We start from the raw sequence: 25287 nt of genomic DNA, 5'->3' as shown, positions 1-25287 counted from the left end.
AACAAGGACTGCAGCAAGTGATGACGCATGGGAGCTGACTTAAGGGGAAGAGAAGGGTTCCAATGCAAGCAGTACTTGTGCTACTAACATTGAACTAACGAAGGGAATTTTCATAATATTTTGCCCGTTAATTATGGAAACTCCACATGTATGTATTTAATCTATCCATATCTTCATCGGGTAAATAGCCACAGTGTCTGTTTTATGCTAGAAGTGATTCCAGTGAATTTTTTGATAACGCTAAATCTTTGAGTGGCGAACCACAGAAAAAATAGTGTATGGATGAGAGCATGGGCTCTAAAAATTAGAATGCTAGAATCAGGACCATTCTTTTGTGTACTCCTAGCTCTCTTTATCCCTTTCGGTACATCACTGGTGAACTGCAAAAATCGCGCTTCAATTACGGCCGTGATTTATAGTTTTTCACTTCAGTGGCGACAGATATTTCGTAGTTATCTGCGGTAACACTTAAGAATTTTCTTTGAAAGAAATCATTGGGGGCCTCAGGCGGCCTAAATGATTGCTCACGCAAGTATAGGGAAAAATAAGAAAGGAAAATATTCGTACTTAAAAGGATAAATCGAGGAACAGCTAGCTCGATAAATCGAAGAACACCAATCTTTGGCTTAATAATTTAAGATGCTAAGGGATAAGAGCTATGAGACGCTAAAACTGTTCGAAATTTCTCAAAATTGATATTTTTTATACCACAAAACGATTAGTGTCAATAATTCATATTCAAATAAAACCCTCATTCCGGGAACAGGTTAACGTGATTAATGGAGCTTATTGATCGTTGCAGTCTCTTCAGATGACTAGGGTTAACTTAAAATAGTTTCAATAAAAGCTGTATGGTGTAGCTGGATTCCAATCCTGGCTTTGGGATGCTAAATGCCATGGGGAATGTTTATCATGAAATTTGTTAAATATTTTTAATTGCAAACTAATTTTTTGACGATGTTAGTAACTATGCTGAATATACAGGGAATTCCTGTGAGCAAACATTTATACCAGACTTCCTAAATAGACAAATGATTCTTCTTAGGCTTACTGGCCATACGGGAAAAATTTTCATGCAGCGTTCATCTCAAAGCTCTAATCCTGATTCGGAAAAGAAAGTAAAACCAGTAATTTTTGGTGAAAGATCATTTATATTGCAAGAAAACCGAAGAAACAACACAAATTAATTCTATTTCTAATCGATCGTTTACTGAAAATCGTATCTTTCGAGGATTTGGAATATCTTGGCCCTCTTGCTCGTCGAGTCCATCAACAGGACACGGCTATTCCAAAATCTGAAACTATGCATCAGTCAACTGCATATTGGCGTGAATGAGACGTCATCATGATTTGACCCTGTTAAGTAATCTCATGAAATCCATAATTGAGGATTAGGTTCTCCTTATATTTGGTTCAAGATTATTTCATCCATGGATTTAATAATCTAGATTTCTAATTACGATCAACGAGACATGCGGTGGTAATCATTTGCCTTAGCGTAATTATTTCAATTCATTGTGTTTAACCATTAAAATTACTAATATGGGCCAGTTTAATAATACTTAACTCATTTAATCATTGCTTTTACTTTATAGCATGAACTACGATTAATTTCAGAGTAAAACAATGTTTCCATTAATGGGAGCAACGCACAGAAAGACGAAATATGGCGCTACAGACTAACTTGATCATACAGTTAATGTAACGTTATTCGAGATGAGACTTAGGCGCAGTCTTGTGGCTGCTGCCCTAAGTTAGATTTCAAAACATCTTGCCGCTTTTTGGGTTTAAATCCACTAGTTGCGCAGTTTTACCTTCATTTTTTTTAACAGTAATTGTTAATTGGGCTCAAATAATTACGTTCTATTAGCAGTTTGTCAGAAATCACAGTGTGTTGGGTTTTACTTATCATTCCTTCAAGAGGAAACTAAGAAAATTTATATTTGCGTTGTGATTTCGTTTTGCGCTTAATGCTCACACATTTCCCGAATTTATTTAGTGTGACCTATCCATCATGTTCTTATAGTTTCCTATATAATAAGCGAGAGTAAAAGAATAACAGTTCGGTACAACATTTTATTGAATATTTGGGATTCAATTAGGACGGTATTGCTTGATAGTTCGTTATCAGATGTTTTTAAGTGTCATAATTAGAAGTTTTGCTTTCACGTCTGCGAGATCATCATTTAGTAATTTTGCCGGGATGGATAAACCTAGTGAGTATGCCGGTGAACTTTCTGTTATTGTATTAGTGCGTGTTTGTGTAATAAGCGTGTATGCTGTGGTAGAAAATGCCGTAAGCTATCATCCAGTTTGATTCGTGATCACATTCTGATGACACTTAATTCTCGGCTAATTGCTTCGATTTATGTTGTGTCATTAGCCGGAATGTTTAATGATACAGATTCATAAATGTTGTCCGCGTCTTCACAGCACTGCGTTTAGGAGTTGTCCAGTCGGGTGCCAAAGATGACAAGAAGGAAAACTTAAAAGTTGCAAGGGAGAAAATTGACGAACTCGTTAAGAAAAAATGTGATATTATTGTGCTACCCGAGTGCTTCAATTCTCCATACGGCACAGGTAAAAATGTTCCCAATTTATCTGGTAGTGAAAGGTACTAAGATAAAAATTCCTGTGTTAAATTCTTCTAGTGGCACAAACGTGTACTTAGGCACTACTAGGTTGCTTACATAAGTAAACTTGTTTTGTTTTGAGTGACTTCCATGGCTGCATGTAATTTATATTTCATCATTGGGTGATATTTTTGTGCCATTTCTAAAATGTATCTCATGATTGTAAAAGGAATGGTTGCTTAGAGGCGGTTGCAACATTGGAGTTATTTCGCACTTCTTTTAATTCTATTTTTTGGGGTAATATGCTCCTTAGGAATTGTTATTATATTAATACTTATCCTGCGGCATCTTTAGTTTTTTAATTGACAATGTTCTATCAAAAGATCATAATAATTACATTGCTCAATTTTCTCCATTTTCATGGTGACTTAAAAATAGGGTTTCACAGTATCTACTCTAGTCTTAGACGAGAGCTGATAATTAGGATTTATATTCAATAGTATCGGAAGAGCATGGTGACTTCAGCAAGTTTTCTTGATTGAATTCTTTTGCCACTTACTAATATTGCTTCCATCTTAGTTTTAACAAGTTAAACGGCAAAACAGCAAGTTAAATGACCAAAGTTAGCAAGTTAAATGGCCAAATTTTGCTGAGCCTCAGTTATAGGGATATATGTAGTCAAGCCAGATACAATTACCTATGGTGGGAATTACCATAACTAACAATTCACCAAACAACTGTTTACATCTATTAAGAACATTATTAATTTGACAATCTGTTTTCAGAAAATTCTTTGTGTATTCATTTATTTCATGTTTGCAGGAATGGAATACTTTTACGTATTTCTTTTCAATTGGTGACTTCCTTGAATTGTGCTGCTCATTATTAAATGAATTTATTTTTAGATAAATAAACAAAATTACAGAATCATTAGCTATTCGCCAAATGGGAAATCCTTGGTTATAGCATGCCAATTTTTGAGGATTCACTATTGAACCGTGTATTTCCTTGGTCACGCTTATCAATGCATAAACTAGAGAATGTCTTAAGTTTAGGATTACTAAATTAAAGGCATTCTGGTGTGTCTTGATACCACAAAATATCTGATGAAGTTGTCAAAAGCATACTATTATGCATAAAGAGGTCTTTCCCTCACACGTGTTAAGCCCCTCCTTGTATTTTGGGTGAAAAACAAAGCACTCAATTCAATTATAGAAAAAGCCTAATGACGCCCCCTTCCATTCTGCTAGATGAATAATATGAAACATGCCGCTACTTATGCACCATTCTGAAGTTCATCTTTCTGATAATGGTAAATTACATTTTCACAGCCACTCCTATGAGTAATCCAGTGACCCTTGTGTTCCTTTATCAGAACTTTTCCTCCTAGAATTGATAGGTTGATCTCTATATTCCTAATTAATGATGAAATAAATGCTTTAAAAAGCATGGTAATCCTTCAAATAAAAGTTTAAGGATGCTCTCCTGTGTAACATTTTTTCAACCTAGATTTAGTTGAACACAGTTGTTTGTTAATATATGTTTATATTGTCTTATTTAGTTACCTGTTTCAAAAAGCATAAGGTCATGTAATTTCAGTGAATGCTTGCGTTGTCTTTTGATTTGGCATTCTCTTTATTAATAAATTGTATTGTCTCAGGGAGTAAAGAAATGTTGTATTCTACCTTCTAAAACATGCTGGTAACTAAAAATATTTAATGCACATTATTCAATTAATATTATAGATGATGTATGCTGTAATGGTTGATTATTAAAATTTATAAAATTTGCATATTTGACAGTATGCTTTGACTGCAGGAGTTTTGTAGGGAACTCTTGCCCTACGCTGAAGACTAGTACCAATTGTATATTATGATAAATTCTAATATTTTTATGTTTATGTGGTTACTTTTTCAAGAACTAAATGTGTACTTATATTTGGTGTCAATTCTACTTCAGAGAGCATATAATTTTATTTGGTTATTAGATTGGTTTATAGCATCTTTTGCTGAGAAGATTTTACATCCGACTCTAGGATGAAGTAACTTGCATAATTGATTTTTATTTTATCAATATAATTATTCTTATTCACATTTCTTCAGATTATTTTTCGAAGTATGCTGAAGAAATTCCCAATGGAGAGACATGCCATTTCTTGAAAGAGATGTCCTCTAAAAACAAAATTCACTTAGTTGGTGGATCAATCCCGGAAAGAGATGGCCAGCATTTATACAACACATCAACTGTATGGAATCCTGAGGGTGAACTTATCTGTCGGCACAGGAAAGTGAGTTTTTTAGGGAATGCAGTCGATATCTTAAGGAGAAAGAATTTCCTCTTTCTCCCTAAGTCTTTTAATATTTTTTTCATGAAGTATTCTCACTCTATCTTCTGAGGGAACAATATATGACCAATTTGTTTATCTCATTGATAATATATGAATTTTCAGTTAAAGAGAATGCCATCATTTTTCTAAATACAAGTGCTGGTGAGATGCAGGTTATTATTCCCTCTAAATTTTATTGCTCCTATAGATTTGTATTAATGATCTGTACTCAAAGGTTATTTGAATTAGATTAGACAACCCAGCTTGTTTTTCATCTTTTGAATGTAAAATGTATAAAAATGATAATTTTCAAGTTTTAGTGGAACAAATCTTACAAATTTTGTAAGATATGTACATCTGACAAGTATGATGCTTGTATAGAGTGCAATTATATTTTTGCAAGAACTTAAAAAAAGTTGCGTTGAAGGTTTATGTTTGAGGTCAGCTGAGGCATCAGAATGCTATATTTCTGCCATATCCATCACGAAATATGATGGTCTAACAATTTGCACCCATTGGCATCAGCAGACACCAGGCTAAAACGGTTATTCTTTTTCCATATCCATGCACAATAGAATTTGGGTGAATGTGTTGGTTGGACAAGAATTCCATTACTTAAGTATCTGGACTATGATGAATATATTTTAGCTAATGAAAGTTGAAACAAGATATGAATATAATGATGGGAGAGATGTATAAGGATATGCAAAAAAAAGCCTCAATGGAGGTTTACTAATTTCGCTGTAAAAATTGTAATGTGATGATGCATGTGCTAAAAAAAAATTTTGGATTATTCATTTCAGTTTGTTGGAAATGATTGTTGATTCACATTCCTTTTCCATCAGGTTGCACATTTTTGTGTAGTATGTTTTAATTTTTGTAAAAATGAGGATTAATATTTGTTTTTTTTACAGATTCATTTATTTGATATCAATATACCAGATGGCATTCAGTTTCAAGAGTCAAGTATTCTGAAAGCTGGGAATACGATCACAACTTTTGCTGCTCACAACTGGAAATTTGGCATTGGTATATGCTATGATCTTCGATTTGAAGAATTAGCACGTTTATACCGCAATAAAGGTGACTGATTGAATAAAATGAAGTTTTATATGAGATACACAGGTGCGTAGTTGATAATTTATATTTATGGAATCATGAAATTAGAAACATAAATAAATATTAAAATTGGTTGGATTTCTGGTGCATGTGTAATGTGCAATAATTATAGAAGAGGGAATTCTAATTTAAGTAATCATTATTATTTGCTGCGCTAAATCAAGACTAGCCCTCCTGTTTCTAATATTTTGCTGTATAATTTTTCATTCTGAATTTCTGCTTGTTGGATCCCGTCCTCTTCATGGAGTATTATGGATCCCATCCTCTTCATATTTTACAATTGAATCCTGGATTTTGGGTTGGAGTATATAATTTAGTATTGGTGCAAAATGGAATTTATTAATTTGCTTTTTCTTTCCCTTTCCAGTATTGCACCTAGATGAGCTGTACATGGAAGCACATATGCACTCAATATAATTTAAAAATTTTTAACTTTTGTGCATGCTCATTTCCATTTATATTCAATGCTGGATGGATATCTTGTTATTATAAATTTTTGTTCTGAATATCACAATTTCTATTTACAAGTCTCATTTGTTGGCTAGCTGTTTAGAATTGCTGTTGTGTGTTGTATAATTTATGCATAAACATTTTAAAATTAGTTAATTAAATCCCCTATTTTTTTGTTTCTGTGCACATTCCCCTGTATGAGCTTTTTCAAAAAGTTTTCAAATTTTAATGCTCTGTATTTCTGTTTTGTAATGTATTTCTTTTTCTTAATGTCACAGGCTGTCATGTGCTCTTGTATCCTGGTGCATTCAACTGGACAACTGGTCCTCTTCATTGGGAGTTACTGCTTCGTGGCCGTGCTGTTGACAATCAAGTATATGTTGCTGGAGTATCTGGAGCGTACTGCCCAAATGCTAGTTATCAGGCTTGGGGGCATTCTTCCATTGTCGATCCATTGGGGAAAGTCGTGACTAAAGCTCAGCATGATGAAGCTGTTCTTTGTGTTGACTTGGGTAAGCATTTTAATTGTTGCAGGAATTGCTTGAAATGCATGGAAAAATGGTAATGTGGTACACCACAGACAGTAACTTTGAGACACCTAAAAATTTGCTTGCTTTTTTGGCCACTTCTATTTGGCTTACCAATTTTGTGCATGAAAATACCTGGGTTTTGATATTTTTGGCTTCAGAGCATATGCCCTATGTGTGCTGGGATATATTGTATGTATAGGACTGGGGAGAATGCGAAGATGTGGCATGGGGGACATATCAATTCATAAGGCCTTCTCCCTAGCCTCTTTTGGCATCGCAAGTGTGTGCCAATCTTGTGTGCAATAAATCACCATCAGTCAGGTTCATACGGCAGGAGAACCATGGCATTACTCTGCTCCTGGTTGCCATGACCCTTGTCACCATTTTGGTACTCCACCAATGAGCAAAAGGTTAAAAGCCATTTCATCTTATCAAGAACAGCTTATGAATATGTATTGATTTCTGACACAAGTGTCCAGAACCCACAGGTCTTGTGTTCAAGCTACCATCACTCGGGGCTCATTGCTACACCAAACTGCTCTATGGTCTATTGTCTTGCTTTACTTTTTTATGATTTTATATTGTTTTCTTAATTTCAAATTCTGCCTTCACATGGTTTGCTGACAATGACAGAGAAATATTATACCTTGGTTCAAATTTGTTTACTTATTTTTTCTGGACGCAGTAATTTCAGAGTTGCTCATGTAATAGAAACAAGTTCAGTAGTTCATTTTGGTCATTGGTTACTAGCAAAAAAGTAAAAAAAGTAAAGACTTAACCGAACAATGTAGAAAATCTAATATGAGGTCTGCTCAAAATGTTCTTGAACTTTTTTATGACAAAAAATAAGTCACTAACAAATTATTGGTCAAGTAGACTCTTCCCTTTGAAGGGGTCTACTTGACCCCTAGAAGGGGTCAAGTAGACCCCTTCAAAGTAGACTCCTGCTCAAAGTATACAATTATCCCAATGGAGCAATACTATTTTTGAAATTGAAGTGACAGAAAATGCCGGCTGATTTTATCCTTGGAGTAATGCAATTACAGTTAAATGAATATTGAGCAAGTGCTTGGTTTCATAAATCATCTCTGTTAAAATAATCAAGATTCAAAAGCAACTCGAGATCAACAAATTTTTTCCAATGCATTGTCTATTTTGGTATAAGATTATAAATTGTCTGTCATTGGTTTGAGGTTTGAGTTTGTTTACATAAAATATCAGGATTCTTAATATCAAGAAACATTTCCAGAAGGCCTATTTTTTGCCAGAAGCACTTAATGTTTAAATGCAGTAGCATTAAGTTACCTGTATTTACTGCAGTTTGTAACAGTGAATAGTTTTTCCATCTGCATTATTCAAGTGTGCTGCCCTCTCTCAGCTTTGGTGATCTCTTCTTGTGATTCCTTCAAAATTCAAATTAAACCAAATGTGATCTGTTACCTGGAAATCGAACATGACCTTTTTTTGGTATTTTAATGTTAAGACCATTCTCCTTTCTGTTTGAATGAGACCCTCCATTATACTTTTCAACATCAACTCATCAATACAAGAGGAATGTTTTGTATTGCCCATTTTTTACCTTTGTAAGATGCCATAAACAATTTTCAGAAATTTCAGTGGTTGGTAATACTTGATATTAGTTCTGTAGAAATCCTGTCCAGATAAAATAATTACCACCATTAACAATGGAAAATTAACTCGTCATACTAATTTGCGTCGAGTTTAAGCTAAAAATAGTAATTGATGGCATTGAGACTTGAATACACTGTTTCTGACTTTGAAGGTCATCGCCCTATGCACTTGGCCATTGTTATTTATTACTAATGGTTGCAAGTTAATGTTGGTATTCTGCCTATTTTTGCTCATGCCAATGGGGGTAATGAGCTGCAGTCATCATTATATACCTCATATATTACAGAAAAATGGTAGATCTTCATCTTGAGATCAATGAAATTTTAAAAAACTCATTCCTGCATTCAATTAACGCAGATAATCAATATCCAAAAGATAAATTTAGCAGATTTCACTGCTTTGAAATAGTCCTGGTTTTAATGATGAAACATGGCAGAAAGGAAAAGTTGGTTAGTTGGGAGCAAATGCTGACATATTTCAGTATTTCCAGACTTAAGGCAAAAACTTCAATTTGCACTCAAATGGTTTGATTTATTCATTTAATATGCACTAAAAAAGGAGAGGTATTCTAAAAGCATCAGATGTGGCTTAATGGAAAAGGTGTATTCATAATAAGATATAACTTTTTATTTTCCATACTAATAAAAAATTGTGTATCTTACAGTTATTTTTATTAAGGATAGGTAATGTTAAATCAAAGGCTTTTAGAAAATTTCCAGAAAATTTGTATTCTTCATTAATAAATGGGTACCTATTTTATGTAGATTGCTACCCAAAGTGAAATCCATAAAGTCATTTCTTAACATTCTCTTCTCAGATTAAGTTAATTCTAATATTGTTTTCTTTTGCTGAATATTGTTTGTTTCGGTTGGTAGTATACACGCTAGCTTTTTCAAGTGTCAGTTGAGATTACTATGGATGTTATTTCAATGAATAATAAAAATAACTAAACTTCTGTTGAACAATTTTTCAAACTTTTTGATTTGCCAAATAACCTGATGAAAGCCACCACAGTGTGTATTGCTGGCCCTGTGACTATGTGTGTTTTAACTTCTGCCTCTTTCCATGCAAATTTCCAAGTAAATTGAGGACCTCTAAATCAATCTAATTTTAAAAACTGTTTGTATAGGAGGATATGGCATTGATATAATGCAGTGTGAGCAAGGCATTTGATTGTGTTGGCTGCGCGACTTTGATTGCTAAATGGGAATATTATGGTATGAAAACTAATTAACCCCAATGTGTTGAAATCATATCTTTGTGATTACAGACAAATAGCATTTGTTATCAGTGAGAACTCCCAAGGATCGAGTTCACTCTTTCTAGTAGTAGTAGTTTTGAGGGGAGGCGACCGATTTTTTTTGAGGTCCGCGGCTTAACGTCCCATCCGACGGACGGCGTACTCACTCAAAGTGCCCTCCACAAAGCACCTCAAGTAGGGATCGAGATACCTCTGAAAATATTCAACACCGCCGGGATTTGAACCCGGGCCCTCTGGGTGGGAAGCCAGTACGTTAGCCCCCGCACTATCTCGATCCCCGTCACTCTTTCTAATTATGAAGAATGATATCGATAAAAATTTTAATGGTTAAATCTCTCAGTATATGCTGTTGATGCTACTTGGCTTAATTTGAGCAAGAAGGTTGATTTCCTGAAAGCTCAATCAATGAAAGCACTCCAGGAGTTTTTTTTATTTTCAGAAAATGCTTTTATAATGCATGGAAACTCAATCTTGAGTCTGTTAAACTTCAATTTCCATATCGATTCCAAACTGATGTGGAATGTACATATATCTGTGGTTTGTATCTTGCTATTTTAAACCATATTCCTTTTTAGAAAGTTCAAGGCGAGATTACTAAAAGATATACTGCTGTGATCAATGTATTTTACTTTTTCCAGAGCAGTTTTCTCTATAGTATTCATATGTGGGGTAATGGTTATAATATGTGAACTCTTCTGCAGTTGCTGAAATAAGTTCTACATATTTAGCTGTTGCCAAATCTGACAACTAATGGAAACCCTATTCATTAGAGAACAAATAACAACTGTAATGCATTTTTTGCATTCTTGAAGTATTGCTCTACAGAAAGACAAAGAATGTTGCAGTAGGAGGAATGACATCCACAATTATGAGGAAGAGTCATTGCATATTGCATTGGAAATGAGACCTACCCTTCAATGAGTTCAGGAAAATAATGCAACGGAACAAGTAAACATTAGATAATGCCTGCTTATGCACAAAATGAACCTCTAGTAAGTTTTAAAAGTTAGTTGAGTTATTAGATTATATTGTTTGTTTTATAACCTACAAGAGGCTTTGTTACTAAACCAGTTGATGTAAGGGAAAGCTAGCATTTATATATGCTTGAAAAACTTTCCTCTGTATATCATGACCAGAATCATAGAATTTGAAATGTTTCAGTATCCAATAAAATTATTATTATAGCTTTTTAAGTTCAGTTCAGATGCAAATTAAGACTGCTGGTTGAATATGAGATTGGATTCCAAGGTGAATTAGTGATTCACAGGTCCGTATTGTTAAGCTGTGAATTTAATGACTTGAATGCTGCTGATATCCACGTCATGATGAAGAAAAAGCATTATTTATTAATTAAGAAGCCTATATTAATATGGTATGTGTCTAAAGACCAATAAATTGCTAATTTTTATTATGTTTAGATGCATTTTGGAACAAAGTAGTAAATGTTTGGGTTATCTTTTGTTACATAGCTATCCATGAATATAATTAGCCGGGATAGTTGAAAGGCCAATGTAACATGGATGGAGGAATTTTATAAAAGTAAGAACTGAAATTATTGTGAAGATAAGAACAATTATTGACTTAGGACATTGATGTTGAACTTAAATGAAGGTTTTAATGTTCCTGGTGAATGAAATTTATTTTTCCTCTATACCAGTGCTTAAGTCATCGAAGCACTAATCAGAGAATTTTGTTAGTGGTAGATTTGTTGGTTGTTGCCTTGGAGTGGAGGTGGAGTAGAAACATCATGGAAACTTTCTAGTTTTTTTCCTGGAATCTGTGACCATAATTGCACCCCATAAACAACCCAGTATCTTTTATAATGTAATATTTTTGATGTAGATGAGTATTAATTTTCCTCAGTGATATTAATCAACTCATTCTCTACACACTATCAGCCAAACCTGGCAAATAGGATGTATTTGTTGACTAATTCTTCTCACTCTAGGTCAGTACTTCCTATTCTCATCCTGTATCATTTTAATGGATATTTTAGAACTATGGCAAAAGAACTTAGAGTTGAGTTTTGTGTATTTTATTCTTTTCATAAATAGCAGTAAAAAACTGTAATAAAGTTAATTATATGAATTTTGAGTTTTTATTTGTGTTTTACATTGAAATTCTTAGATTTTTGGGACTAATATCCCAAAAAAATCTCTTTTATTGAAATGGCAAAAATTCTAATTATAATCATGCATTTTTACAGGCTGGGATATTTTTCTCTAGCATCTACAATTTGCAATAGAGGTTCTAGTGATTTCATTTTACACACTTTGTAAATAAATAAAAAAATACTAGCCACGCTTACCCAGCCAATAGCTAAAGACTGATTTGGCTGGTGGTCCAAGCCACAAGTAAGCCCCTTCTGCAATCACATATAACCAAGGACCATTAGGTTATTTATATGGATGGCTGATACTGTGCACTCGTATTAAGCAGAGTTAATGAGTAAGATAGTTGCAAGCTCTATCATTACTGAAGTCTTGATCTTCTACTATTTTCATTGGAAACAGGAGGGATACATTTTCATTCATCCTTAGTTAACTTGATAAACAGATGTGATTGGAAGTGACACAATCTTTCACAATGACATAAATCTGCAAAATTTATGAGCTCCAAGTCTGGCATCTTGTTACTAGTAATCTACTAGTTAATGTTTAAATAATATTAAAACTGTTAATTTTTCTTTGATATGTTGCCTTGACTGAAATGTTCACAAGAAAAATGAATTTTTCTAGAAAACCTAGAAATTTCTTAAATCTGCAACTGTGGAAATCCTGATTTAGCGAAGCATAATTACTTCACATTCTGCACAGATATAGTCTTGAACAGGGTTCTCACTGTTTTGAAATACAGCTACCCTCTAGGTTATGTGTAAATGGTAAATTTTTAAAAAGAATTGAGTTGATAAACATTGTTAATATGCCTAGTTGATGATTCTCTAGCTAATATGAATCATACTCATTACTAATAAATTGTTCATAGTGTTTGGTTGGTACAAAGGGGATGTTCATTTTGAACTCCTTCCACACATTAATCTCTTGGAAGTAATATACTAACCTTTTAGCCAACTTCTAGCTTTACTCATTTATATTTCCTACCTGGCTCCGGTGGTTTTATCACTATGCAATTATTTGCTTTGTCTTAAATATGACTTTGGGTCTATATTGAATTGGAGGAAGTATTGCTGGGTTTGTTAATTTTTTTGACCCTTCAATTACATTCTTTTATGTAGTGAGGTTCTTGTAAATGCATCTCTTAATTTCTTCTGTTCATTATAGAACCCTCGGCATTTGTTACATGCTGGCTCACACCAGGTAATGTTAATGCATCTCTCTTATATGCTACGAGGGTCATCCGGAAAGTAGTACCCGTTCGTGAAATAAAGACACAAAAGTAAATATTAACAAACATAAAAAATTTTATTTGAAAGAGGATACTTTAAACTACTTCTCAACATAATCTCCAAGCAAATTAAGGCATTTGTCATAACGTGTGACAAGTTTCTGTATTCCTGCTGCATAGTCCTTCGCCGCCAGCTCATTGAGATACGCGAGGGACCCATCTTGCACAAATTTTTGCATAATGCAGATGGTGTTTAACAATTTCATGAACAATTGTTCGAGAAACATTGGGAAAATGCTCACAGATGTCATCAATTGTGACGCGCCGATCGTTCCTCACGAATTCGTCAACTGAGCTCACCAGTTGGTCTGTAATGACAGACGGTCTCCCCGAACGCTCATCGTCGTGTGTGTTCCCCCTCCCCATGTTGAAGTTGCGACACCACCGCCGAACAGACGACTCGTCCATTACATTGTCTCCATACACCTCCTTTAATTGGCGATGAATATCACATGGGCGAACGTTTCTTGCATTGAGGAATTTAATCACTGCCCTCACTTCACAACTGGCGGCGTTCTCAATTTTTTTAAACATTGTAAACAATCACAGAAACAACACAGGCAATGCTAGCGTCACGCAACTTGGCTCAGAGAAGGCAGACAAGCCACTGAAGCTATCTGACCTCGTCCAGCGGCTACTCGCGTCGTCAGCACTTCATGCGGCACGAACGGGTACTACTTTCCGGATGACCCTCGTAATATTGTGTCACTTGATATTTTTAGTGTAAAATATTCATATAAAGAGGAGAATGATGCATAAATCACTAAAAAAATTATCACCTGTTCTTATTTAATTGCATAATGCTAACCCTTGAGGAATGAAAGCAGCTTTTTTAATATCCTGGTACAATTTTGTTTTCATTTTTCTAAGGGTTTAAATAATCCTGTTTGTAGCAGTTGCAATGTTAAGTGCATTGATTGTAAATCTCTTATTTGTGTGAAATTGGTAACCCTGTGGTATGCTTGGAATGTAATGGATTACCAATTTTTGTGCAAGGTCTGTCTGAGTAATTTGTACAAATGAAATTTTTGGTACATGTAACAGCAGACCACTTTCTTGATGGATAATTTTTGAAGCCTCTTATATGTCGTAGTGTATTCTGCTGAATCATTTTTATACCACTGAAATGCATAATGGTTGGCCTCCTCAGTTATATATGCTATGGTAAAGTATGTTTGTACAGCATGGGCCTTTATTGGGGATGATAGGGATATGAGGGTTTCAGGTTTTATTCCCAAGTTTTTAAGTTATCATTAAAAACAAGCTGCATTATAATTTCTGTCTTAAAGTCTTATTAATTTATAACCACAGTAATAAATCCCAGTTGGTTTCATAGGAGGCGGAAGAGTTCACCTGATGCTAAGTCCTATATGACATGTAAAAATTCATCCATCAGCTTGGGGGGGAGGAGTTTCTTTCGGTATTGCCTGTGGTTTACCAGGAAAACCTGGTGCCCAAAATACTGCACAACTTAGGTGTCCAAAGAACTCACTCGGAATTGAACCTGGACCCTCCAGTCAGTTATCCATTTTCTTATCCCCTGGACTATCATATTCCCATGATATTAATTTAGAAAACTATATTTAGAATTTCAACATTGTGGTACTTTGTTATCCATTGTTTAGTGTTATAATGTAGTCAAAATAAGTAATACCAATATAATTTTTTAGTTAATAATATTTTCAATAGTACCAATATAATTTTAGATAATGAAGCAGACAGGGGAATGTTTCTTATTAAAGTTTATAATTTCATAGAAGTAGCCAAACTTATCAATTTACTGGTGAAAATTCTAATGAAACTTTGAAGTCCTGGCACATCGTTTTCTTGTTGTATTAATGACCTTCTATTGGGTTCAATAGTTTTTTCAGCACTGTTATTAAAATTATGAAATTTATGCTGCTTTAAGGAATGTCCCATTCCCATTAAAGGAACTGCATTCAGCAGATCAAAATGAAGATGGGGGAATGAATTAATGTGATGTTTAGTGCCCTCTCATTCAACACTGAGGAGATGGGTTTAAATAAATGTGGTGGACAATGGCAAATCAATGGCTATGCATCTATTCTATGTTGAACGTCCCAAGTTTAATAGTTGAGTCATCAAATGGGGTTTTTAAGCCCCAAGGTTAAGGTTTTTTAGGTTTAGCCAGGGCTGGTTAACTTCCATAAGTACCTATAGAATGGGTTTCTTTTTTTCTCCGGCAACCGTGGAGACATGTGCCTTGGGCTTTTTTGTTATGATCAATTTTAGCAGTCAAAGCTAATTGGGTATTTGAAACCAAATAGGTCGATTGTATTTATCATTTGATGCATACCACTGGGTGTATTAAAGCAGTTGAAACATCAAATATTCTAAATGATACTAAGATTTCTGCATTCTTTACAATATTTTTAAATGAAACAGAATCCTGTTTATTACCCTGTTAATATTATTATCTGATAACTCATCTTTTCCATATCTTGTTTCATGGGTCATCAAAATTTTCACACACAGTTTATATCAGAGAAATGTTCTATAGTGAAAAATTTAATATGAAATTGTGGTGAATGCATGGCCATCATTTATATAATATGAAGTATGAGCCTTTGAGATGTGTTCTACAACTCTTGACCAGTATTTATAAACTGAATGCATTACCATACCATTGCTCCTCTCAAATATCATGTACCACAAGGAAATGTTTGAAAAAATAATAATACTTTAGTATGCTTGTCAACAATGAACTAGCTTACTGAATATGTTTCATTTTATGTTATATGTAGTTAGAAATGATACTAAGTATATGTGTATCTCCAAGCCTTGAATTAATTAATAATATTAATTACCTTTTTCAATCCATTGAAAAAACATCGCATAGATGGAAAGTAAAATAACCAATTTTCGGTACAATTTCAGAACACAAAACTAAGCTTTGCATAATGTAGTTACATATATTTCCTCTTGATGATGTACATAAGATGTCTTCCATACATTAATCAAGCAGATTTGTCATTTCCAAGATTTACTTCACTAATGACTGGCATTAAAGTGAGCTAATATTAAATACATGTAAGGCAGTTGTTTAAATATATAGAGTAAACATGAAGGTATGTGCCATACTTAACGTTTACAGCTCAGCAGCTGGCAACCTTGGTCCTTATGGTTTTCATTGTATAGTTTAAGAAAATATTCTTTTTCTAAAGTGACAACTTACTATTATACAGTGATCATTTAGCCACCACAGGGATTTACATAATGCATAGTGTTGTTAAAAAAATTGAAAGAACATGGATACATGATACTGGATTTCAATCGAATGTATGCTTGAAAGCAAGGAACATCATTGGATAGTATTCTGTAGAAATACTCTATTAAATTGCTCTAAGGAAGATCTACTCCATAGTTCAAAATTTTGTTAACTGTAAATGTGTTGATACTATTGATCCAGTATTACTTTTTTAATTTTGATGGAACCATGCCTTTTCCTATATTGTGTTGTTCTCTCTGCTTGTTCAAAAGCCTACCTATCAAAGTGTTTCTGTTGAGAACATCTATGGGGACTAGTTTTTCCTGGTTCTCCTCACATGGCAAGGTAATATTTATAAAACTTGCCTGGCACCTAATTAGTCCTCGTAACATCCTCACTATGCTTCGTTGAGCCATCTGTATTGAAGAAGCCCCTGGGAAAAAATCTTTCCCAATATTCATATACCTTGAATACCTTCTCCTTTGGAAAAGATTTTTAATGTCGCCTCTCAAATCATTACTTTATTTAGCAATGCCAGTATGAGATATTCTGGTATGAAGGCATTATCAGTGTTCTGTATATATTCTTTGCACTTGTTACTGTTGTGATCCTTTAAAAACTTTTGTACATCATTATGGCAATGTGATGAAGAATGTTCGCCTCATTGGCAATTGCATCTTTTCATCAGTGTAAGAAATGTCCTCACTTATAATTTCCTGCCATGAGGAATCCAAATTTAGAAAATCTCTCAGCTTTCTTGGTTTCTTAAGGAAATAATCTGCATAGAGCAGAACTGATTTTCATATCCATTGCACAAATAAAAGTAATTGCATATTAGACAACTCTGGAATGGAGGAAATGAGAATGTGCTTGAAGCCCCTATCAGAGTAATTATAATTTAGGTTGTAATACAACCATGTTTTTGCCTAATAACAGGAAACATTTTCTAGAGTATCCTGGTTTAAAGTTCTATTATGCAAATGTAAGATTCCAGACTGTTTTTTGCATATAAATAAAGTCTTATGAAAGCATTCATGGTTATTAGCCATCCAGTTAGGCTAGCAGGCTGTCTTTTGCATTTCACAAAGAAACTTCTCCTAAGCTTTTTGGCTACTTAGTGAGCTAGATGTGGACTATTCTCTGGCAGGGCAAACTGCGGCTTTGGTTGATTAAGTTATGGCATCTTTACTCTATTATAGACCCCATCTATGAGTTCACGCAATTCAGCTGTTGCGGTATCACTGTTATCTGAAGTACACTGTGCCAAAAGGACAAATAATTCAAGAATAACAGATTTGATAAAAACTTGAGTGACAAAAATCACCCTCATTTACTCAAATGGTCTTTAAAATGGGAATGATTTAAACTTTGAATGTTTTTTTACACTGTTCAGTTCTCTGAAATGGTTCCACATAACAATTTTCTTGTTAAAATTGAAATCGTATGTATGGAGGTTTTTTCATGGATTGGAGCAGGTTAGCAGGATCAAAAAAAAGGTGCTGTGTGAAAACAACTGACTTGAAGGATTTCTGTAGCCTTTTTCTAACAAATGAGCCTTGGTTAAACTACATCTCTGTTCCTTTAAAATTTAAGTAGGATTCTATGGAATAATAATAATGTTTGTTGGTTCCTATGAGACATGTTTGTAACAAGTATGGAACACGTCACGTCTGCTCGTATTCTTTGCAGGCATCACAAAGTGGATATTTCAGAGTGAGCATATATCTCAAAATAAAAAAGAAGCAAGTGTACTGAGTAAAAACAAAAAAACAGGAGTCAGGAGCACTAACAAGAGTATTTTTGTGGAGTTATTTGTGAAGAAAATCATTTATCTAGAGAAAGGGGACACGAATTCATCAACTGTATAGAATTGATGATCACAAAGGAATTGATCTAGTTTTAGACTTAAATAAAAAAATCTATTCCCCTTAATTTTCTTGATTGTGCTTTCAAGAGCTTAACACCTGTATATCCAGGGTTCTTAGAAAACATGGATGAGTTGTGGGCAGATATCTTTAAGTCTTTTCAACCTCTTGTGTTATACCTATGTACATGAGCATTGATTTTTCGAGTGAACATGGCTTTGTTTTGCTGCACAAAGATTATAGTATGGAATATATACAAACAGGGAAGATTAAAATGTTACTACCTGTTTTGAATGACTCTCTAATGGTGCAGTCAGAATAAGTCTCTCTCAATGAGTAATAAAATGGAGAGTGTTTCCATGTTGGTCGATGAGTGTTAGTCACTGAGGCAAGTAGTAGTATCAAATATAATTATTTGTTCAAACTTGGGGTTAGGCAGATAGGGAAGCAAACACAAAGATCAGATATTTTGAGAGGAGTATTTGAATTATATAATGCACGCATTAGGGTCAAAGTAAGGGAAAACTAAAATCAAAGACTCCTGTATAATCTAATAAAGATTAATTTTCAAAATCGGTAATTAATATCTTTATAAAAAATATAGGCATCCTCATTGCTGTGTGTGTGTGCGCCATGGATTTATCCTCACCAATAAAGATATTGATCCCTAGTGAGTTATGTAACGCATTGGCCGCATAATTAGGAAATCTGGGGAAAGTCTGGAATCGATGTTACTTCAAAAGTTCTGGTGTAAAGTGGCAAAATTTTTCAAAAAAATCAGAAAGTTGGTGTACTAATCAGGTGTATGTTAGAGGAATTTTGGATTCCCAATACGAGTGATGTTTCTTTTAGTTTGAGATAAGTTGATGTTTTCTGTAGGTCATCATGCACACAGGCCCCTAGGTAAAAGTGAGACTATATAGGAGCAAATTTAGTTATGCCAGTGGCCAATGAAGTGTTGAGGCAATTGCACAAGAAATACCTAATTGAACTCCAAACTTAAGAAAAAAAATTCTGGTAAAAGATGGTAGATTTGTCGGGAAAGTTTGGAATGGCAACCCAAAAACATTGTCCATAATGTGTATTGGTTCAATAATTATATGATGCTCTCATTGTTGCTCAATTTCCTTCCTCATCAGTATTTCAATCCTATGATTGGTTTACCATGCTTTTCCAATATTCTCTATGGATTTTTAATGCGCCTGCACCCTGATAGCTTTTCCTGTTTCATTTTATTGTCCCAAATGTGGAAAATAGTTGCATAGGCCATGGTGTGCTAGTGTTTGTATTTGCCCAAATTGATTTGACAATTATAACATAAATATTCGCGCAACTTGGATTGAGTTATATATTCTGCGTTTTCCTCAGAAATATATGTTATTATGCAAATCACAAATTATGACAAATACATGTGCAATCAGGAGTTAAGTGAATGTATTTAACAGTGGCATCTTATTGTTGTGAATAAGATTGTTATATTTGTATTGAAATTTTGTGATTGGAATTGTGTTTTGCTCATTGTTTTCGCATAACAAATATAAAAACTTGTTTAAGGTTTGTTATTGTAAAAGAAATGTGCTGTCTGCTGAAAGTTTCATGGCTCACCTTTGGCATGGGGATTATAATTTTCTCACTGGTCCTGTAAATAGTAGTCGCCAGGGTAAATTACCTTATTTGCTGGTAAAACAAATCAAATTACCATTAGTAGTAAGAATTATTGTTCATTCTTTAAATGGAATAGGATGTACCTTGGTTCTTTCTTGCAGGACCTATATAATAAATATTTATTAAAATCTTTTTAATAAATTTGTTTAAATTAACTTTTAAGTTTTTGCCATGTACTGGTAAAAGTATATAGTACACTTGTAGTTTATTTATGGCAATAATACTATGAAGCATGGTGCATTTGAGTTCATTTTTAGAAAAGGTACGGAAAGCATGAGTTTCACCTGAAAACCCATAAAAAGTTGGGATTATTGGGATCGGAAATAATTGGCATCCCTGTATTAGTAGAATTGCTGTTGTGATTTTTTTCCTTAACGGAGAAGACTTGTCTTTCTCATAATCCTTTTGGCTGTACAACAGCCTACATCACTGGTTCTGTGTTATTATATATGTCAAACTAATTCCATTTAGTTTTTGAATCCAGAATATTCTTAATGTTTGATAGATATCTGAAGTTTTATTTATACTTTAATGAATCGGCAGCGTATGTTGTATTATATTCCAGTGTGTCTAATTGAACACTAATACTAACTCCTGGTATATCAAATTTATCTAAATTATAATGCAAAATGGGGTCCAGTAGCCTGCAACTTAGACTAATGAAAGGATTGAACTCCATCCTGTAGGTCAAAGGACCACATTTCTGACAAATCTCTCACGGCACTCGCATAATAATTTAGCAGATTTTTCTTTGAATTTAAATACTCAACTTATTTCTTGCTTCTGAAATGATACATTATACCTTGATTATGTAATAATATTCTAAGGATTTTTAAGTATTCTTAGAATGGAAAAATGCAAGTGGTCATAATTGATTATGTGATCTAATGGCTTCGAAAGTTTACTTTGTATTGACCATTTTAGGCCCTATGTGAAGTCAACCTTCGAACTAATTGGAGTACATTACAAGTACTAACATCTATTGGTGTAAAACCACTGTTTGATTTCACCTCTGTTACATTGCTCTCATAATCTTCCCATTATTCCTGGTGAATTCTCTTGTGGCGAGGAACTCGGGAACTCTGTTGCCAATTGGTTTAATTCTCAGGCAGTGCACTTCTATGCTGAGGGATTAAAGAAGCGGGTGCAGCATTATGGAAAATGCTTAGAAGTGAACTGTAATTTGGTAGAAAAGTGAAGTATTTAGGTTTGTGGGAAATTAAAACCATCATTTAAAACTTCTTTCTACAGATACATTTTTTTAATGGCAAAAAAACCCATACTTTTACTATTCATGGAATAGAAAAGGGTAGAATATAGCTCAGACCTGTATTTTAAGCATACCTACCAATTAAATGCATTTTTATGTTTTCAGTCTTATTGTTATAATAATGGAGAACTCATTTTCGCTGAGGACTAGTTCAGATCGTTTTCCATCCTCCTTATTTTCACATCCCTGTAGAGTCTTTACCATTGTTAACACATTTTCCTCAACTTCCTTTCCCTCCTCACTTCTCCTCTGACCTCCTTGTTCTTATTCTCGCATTCCAAGAAGTGATTCAGTACCAATAAGAAAGCTTCCTACCTATTAGTTCTTGTAAGTTCACCGTACTAGAAGGGATTATTCTGCCACGTATATAATCATTTAGACCAACTTCTTATTGGAATTAAACTTTTTTGCATGAATAAAGTCTATGTATCTTGTAAACACCTTTGGACACCATGATGATTTTGTTTCTATTTGAAGTAATTTTTTGAAAAATCATGCCTCTGCAATTTTTAAAATTGGACCTGTGTGGGGATTTTATAGGTCTAGAAAAACAACTTTTCTGATTGTGTCAACTTGGAGGGATTTTCTCTTCTTACTGAAGGATTTCTAATATTCATTCCTTTTTTTTCTGCCTGATATATATTTATGTGTCAAAGGAAAAAAATTGAACTTTTACTCAAAAGGATTTCATGGTACAATTTATTACTTAAGTTTACAAAGTACAACAACTCTTATTTATAATATGAACATTGGAAAAGACATTTAACATAGAATAAAATTCAACGTTAACTAACCAAATTAAGTTTGTTAATTAGGCTTTCTTAGGATGCCTTTCAACGAAATAGCTGGAGCCTTCAGTAAAGAATGTCTGTGAGGTATTTGCTGGGAATGTGAAGCTAGGTTAATTCCTACGTACTATATATATTTCTATACTATATTCCTATATATTATATACTGACTTCTTCTTGCTGTCAAGCTCTTACTCTCCCTGTTGATGGTCACCGACTGACCAAAATAACGTGATTGGAGCCCTCTGAAGTTTTTTATTATTGGCTATAGGAATTAACCTAAGTTCACGCTTAAGTAAATGGATTGTAAAGATTTATTTTTCGACATCCTTTCTCCACAATTGCATGTGTAGAAGGGACAATTTTTTCAGTTGTGATAAAAACTGGTTTGGAATTTAAAATGTAGGCACCATACATGTGTATTGCAAATTTCATGAGAATCAATAATGGAGAGGTAGTGATCATTTGTTGAATTAACCTAGAGTGACTGTTGTGCTTTCTATTGACAAGTTTATTCTTCTGATCAGAATTAAATTTTTATTGGTAGTAATTTGTTAATGAATTCCAGTAAGATCATTTTCCTATATGGAAAACTATATGATTCAAAAGCAGGCTGTGCTGTCACCTGTGCTGAAAATTGGTTTTAATTCAATCAGCTAATTTTCATCCTTAATTTCATTGTTATTATTTCATGGGCAATATTGCTGAAAATAAGCTCTTATGCAGTTGCATTTTCCATGCTTAAAGTGGTGTTAGGATTTTGGTTGGTGACATTTTCACTCCACTGTCACCTTCCACAGGCATTTATTTTTATTATGATCATTTATAGACCTAGTTTTTATGTGGTGGGATGCTGAAATAAATTGTTATTATGTTTTTCAGATATGAGCCTGGTTACCAAAGTTCGGCAGCAAATTCCAGTTTTTGGTCAAAGGCGGACTGATGTCTATGAAACTGTGGAAAAGTAGTTGCGACTTAATAGTGTTGCTGCTCTGAATTTGCCTTAAAAATTATTAAATTCCAGTGCAATTTGCAAAAAATATTTAGTAGGTATTTAGATCAATTAAAATAATTTTTATATTTGATATAAAGTTTACTAAATATCTGGCATGTATATCAACTTCAAATATACACATATAAAAGTTTCTAAGCCATCATCCCATGTGGCTAGCACCCAAAAAATTGGTTGCCCTTACTGAGAAAAGGAATTCTATGAAAAGTCCAGGACTTTCCATGAGCTATCACTAATATAATTCTAAATGAATTTTCTTATGGAGGATATTAAATACTTGAAAATAGATGATTATTAATGGAAATGGTCTTATGCTATCTTAAAAAATTATAGCACCACTGAAATTCTTGCAGTAGTTGTTTAATTGCTTGAAAAGATTTTATGGGGTCACATGTTAGAAATTTGAAAGGCATGGCTTAAAAAAAATTATGTGGGAGTAAAAAAATGAAATTGAAAGAGTGCATCTTTATAATATAGACTTTGAGAGGGGAACTTGAGTTTTAAAATGGAAGCAGTGCTTCATAATTATCATTAATTTCATAAACATTCTAATTGCTGTCATAGATCTGAATTTTACAAATTTTTATTTTATTTTAAATACTGTAGCAATGCTGTTTATCTCTTTCATAAGTTTTCATTGCATGAAAGATTTGTTCCCTTGTTAGTTTATCATTCCTTCCTGAACCTTGCGCTTAACTTCCCAGTGAGGCATGCAGCTAGTGGTTGGGAAACCCTATAAAGGGGCATATAAAACATATAATATAGAGTGAAATGTCGAAACAATAATATTTGCCTGCACTAAATAATGATTAGTTTCTTTCACCTAGCTGAGTGATTTGCCATGAGGAGTTAAAATTATTAATGTCAAAAACCTCTGTTTCATTATCTCTCTTAAGTAAATTTTCTTTCATGCGATTATCATCCTCAGCAGTTTCCGATCACTGGCCAGGTCTGCTGGGAACATAATCCTCTCCATCTCTTCTTATCTTATCACTGCCTCTCCTTCGTTACTTTCTCCCTATTCTCTTCCATTGGGACACACTCCATGTATCCACCTGACCCTTGGCTATTTGTCTGGTAACACATTTCATTCCTCCCCATGGGTATTCTTTCCTCTGCCATTCTCTTCACATGCCCATACCATCCAAGCCCAGAGGCTTCTATCTTATTCTCCTGTCACTCTTTTAACTAAATGCCTCATTATGTTTCATGTTATTCTTCCTTTCCTACTATGTCTGTCCAGTATTTTGCTTTAAAAAATTTGAGTGATCCAGGGTGAAGAAGCTGTTTGTATTTCAGCTGTATAACTTAAGGCATGTGGGAGGTTCAGTTTTATAGACTGTGGTGCTTATTCATCCTCTGGTAGGTTTGTACAATACACAGATTCACACCAGTTAACAATTAATTCAATTGATAAGTCTTTAATAGCTGCATTTGTCATCACAACCATCCAGAACATGAAAGTAGTATGATTTTACTCACAGGATTGCTTAAAACTTGGAATTAAAAATTGTATTCTTTGATTTTTTATATCTTGTTGTTTACATTCATATGTCAGAGTTCAGCAATCGTATCAATTCAGGGACAAATTATGCATTTAAGTAAGTTTTGATTCCAGTAATTTACCTTGGCCATTTGAATTTTTGATGGGCAGCATAAAGGAGGTGTGATGTGCCAAAAAATGTTACATTGCCAAACAGAGAAATCTTACAAATTCAGAGAATTTTGTGGCAAAACCTGGAAAAGAGGAAATTTTGGGATTGAGCCATGCTGGCCACTTGGATATAATTTTGATTGGTGAAATTAATACTTGTATATTTATTCATTGCTTTATTTTGAAACCTGGTCAATAGCTACAACATTGTATTCCATTGAAAAAGTGAGCATGATAGTGATTTCAGAATTAACACTTAGGAAGATTCTCAACCAAGTATCATATATTTAATGGCCTGGTTTGATAGTATATGATTTAATCAATTAATAGTGCCTCATTCAATTAAGTGTTGAAAAATAAGTTTGGAACTGAACTGATAAATGGGTTAACTATGAAGTAACTTTTAATCTGAGGCTAATGTTCATTTGTTGTTAATTGTTAATGTTATGCAAAAATATTTGTTTTGTTGATTGTTTTTGTTGTTGGAAAATGAAATTTATTGATACAA

At 33.8% G+C, this 25287-nt stretch overlaps 1 protein-coding gene across 1 annotated transcript; it reads left to right on the top strand.

Moving 5' to 3' along the window:
- The first annotated feature begins 1850 nt into the window (after positions 1 to 1850).
- Positions 1851 to 25287, top strand: LOC139685719 (omega-amidase NIT2). The gene is made up of 6 exons (XM_071582752.1): positions 1851 to 2216; positions 2434 to 2580; positions 4676 to 4860; positions 5814 to 5982; positions 6747 to 6980; positions 22996 to 25287. The coding sequence occupies exons 1-6, from the start codon at positions 2132 to 2134 to the stop codon at positions 23079 to 23081; spliced, it is 906 nt and encodes a 301-aa protein (XP_071438853.1). The 5' UTR covers positions 1851 to 2131; the 3' UTR covers positions 23082 to 25287.

The sequence above is a fragment of the Hetaerina americana genome, unplaced genomic scaffold (genome assembly GCF_022747635.1).
Source record: "Hetaerina americana unplaced genomic scaffold, ioHetAmer1.1.p SCAF_12, whole genome shotgun sequence".
NCBI classification, from domain to species: Eukaryota; Metazoa; Arthropoda; class Insecta; order Odonata; family Calopterygidae; genus Hetaerina; species Hetaerina americana.
The sequence above is the reverse complement of the archived record's forward strand: the minus strand, read 5'-3'. Positions and strand labels throughout refer to the sequence as shown.

Bases quoted from the DNA above. Each gene is read 5' to 3' on its own strand.
- LOC139685719 (XM_071582752.1), top strand. From the start codon at position 2,132: ATGTTTTTAAGTGTCATAATTAGAAGTTTTGCTTTCACGTCTGCGAGA. The intron at 2,581-4,675 runs GTAAAAATGTTC...ACATTTCTTCAG, and splicing joins CAATTCTCCATACGGCACAG to ATTATTTTTCGAAGTATGCT. The intron at 6,981-22,995 runs GTAAGCATTTTA...TATGTTTTTCAG, and splicing joins TGTTCTTTGTGTTGACTTGG to ATATGAGCCTGGTTACCAAA.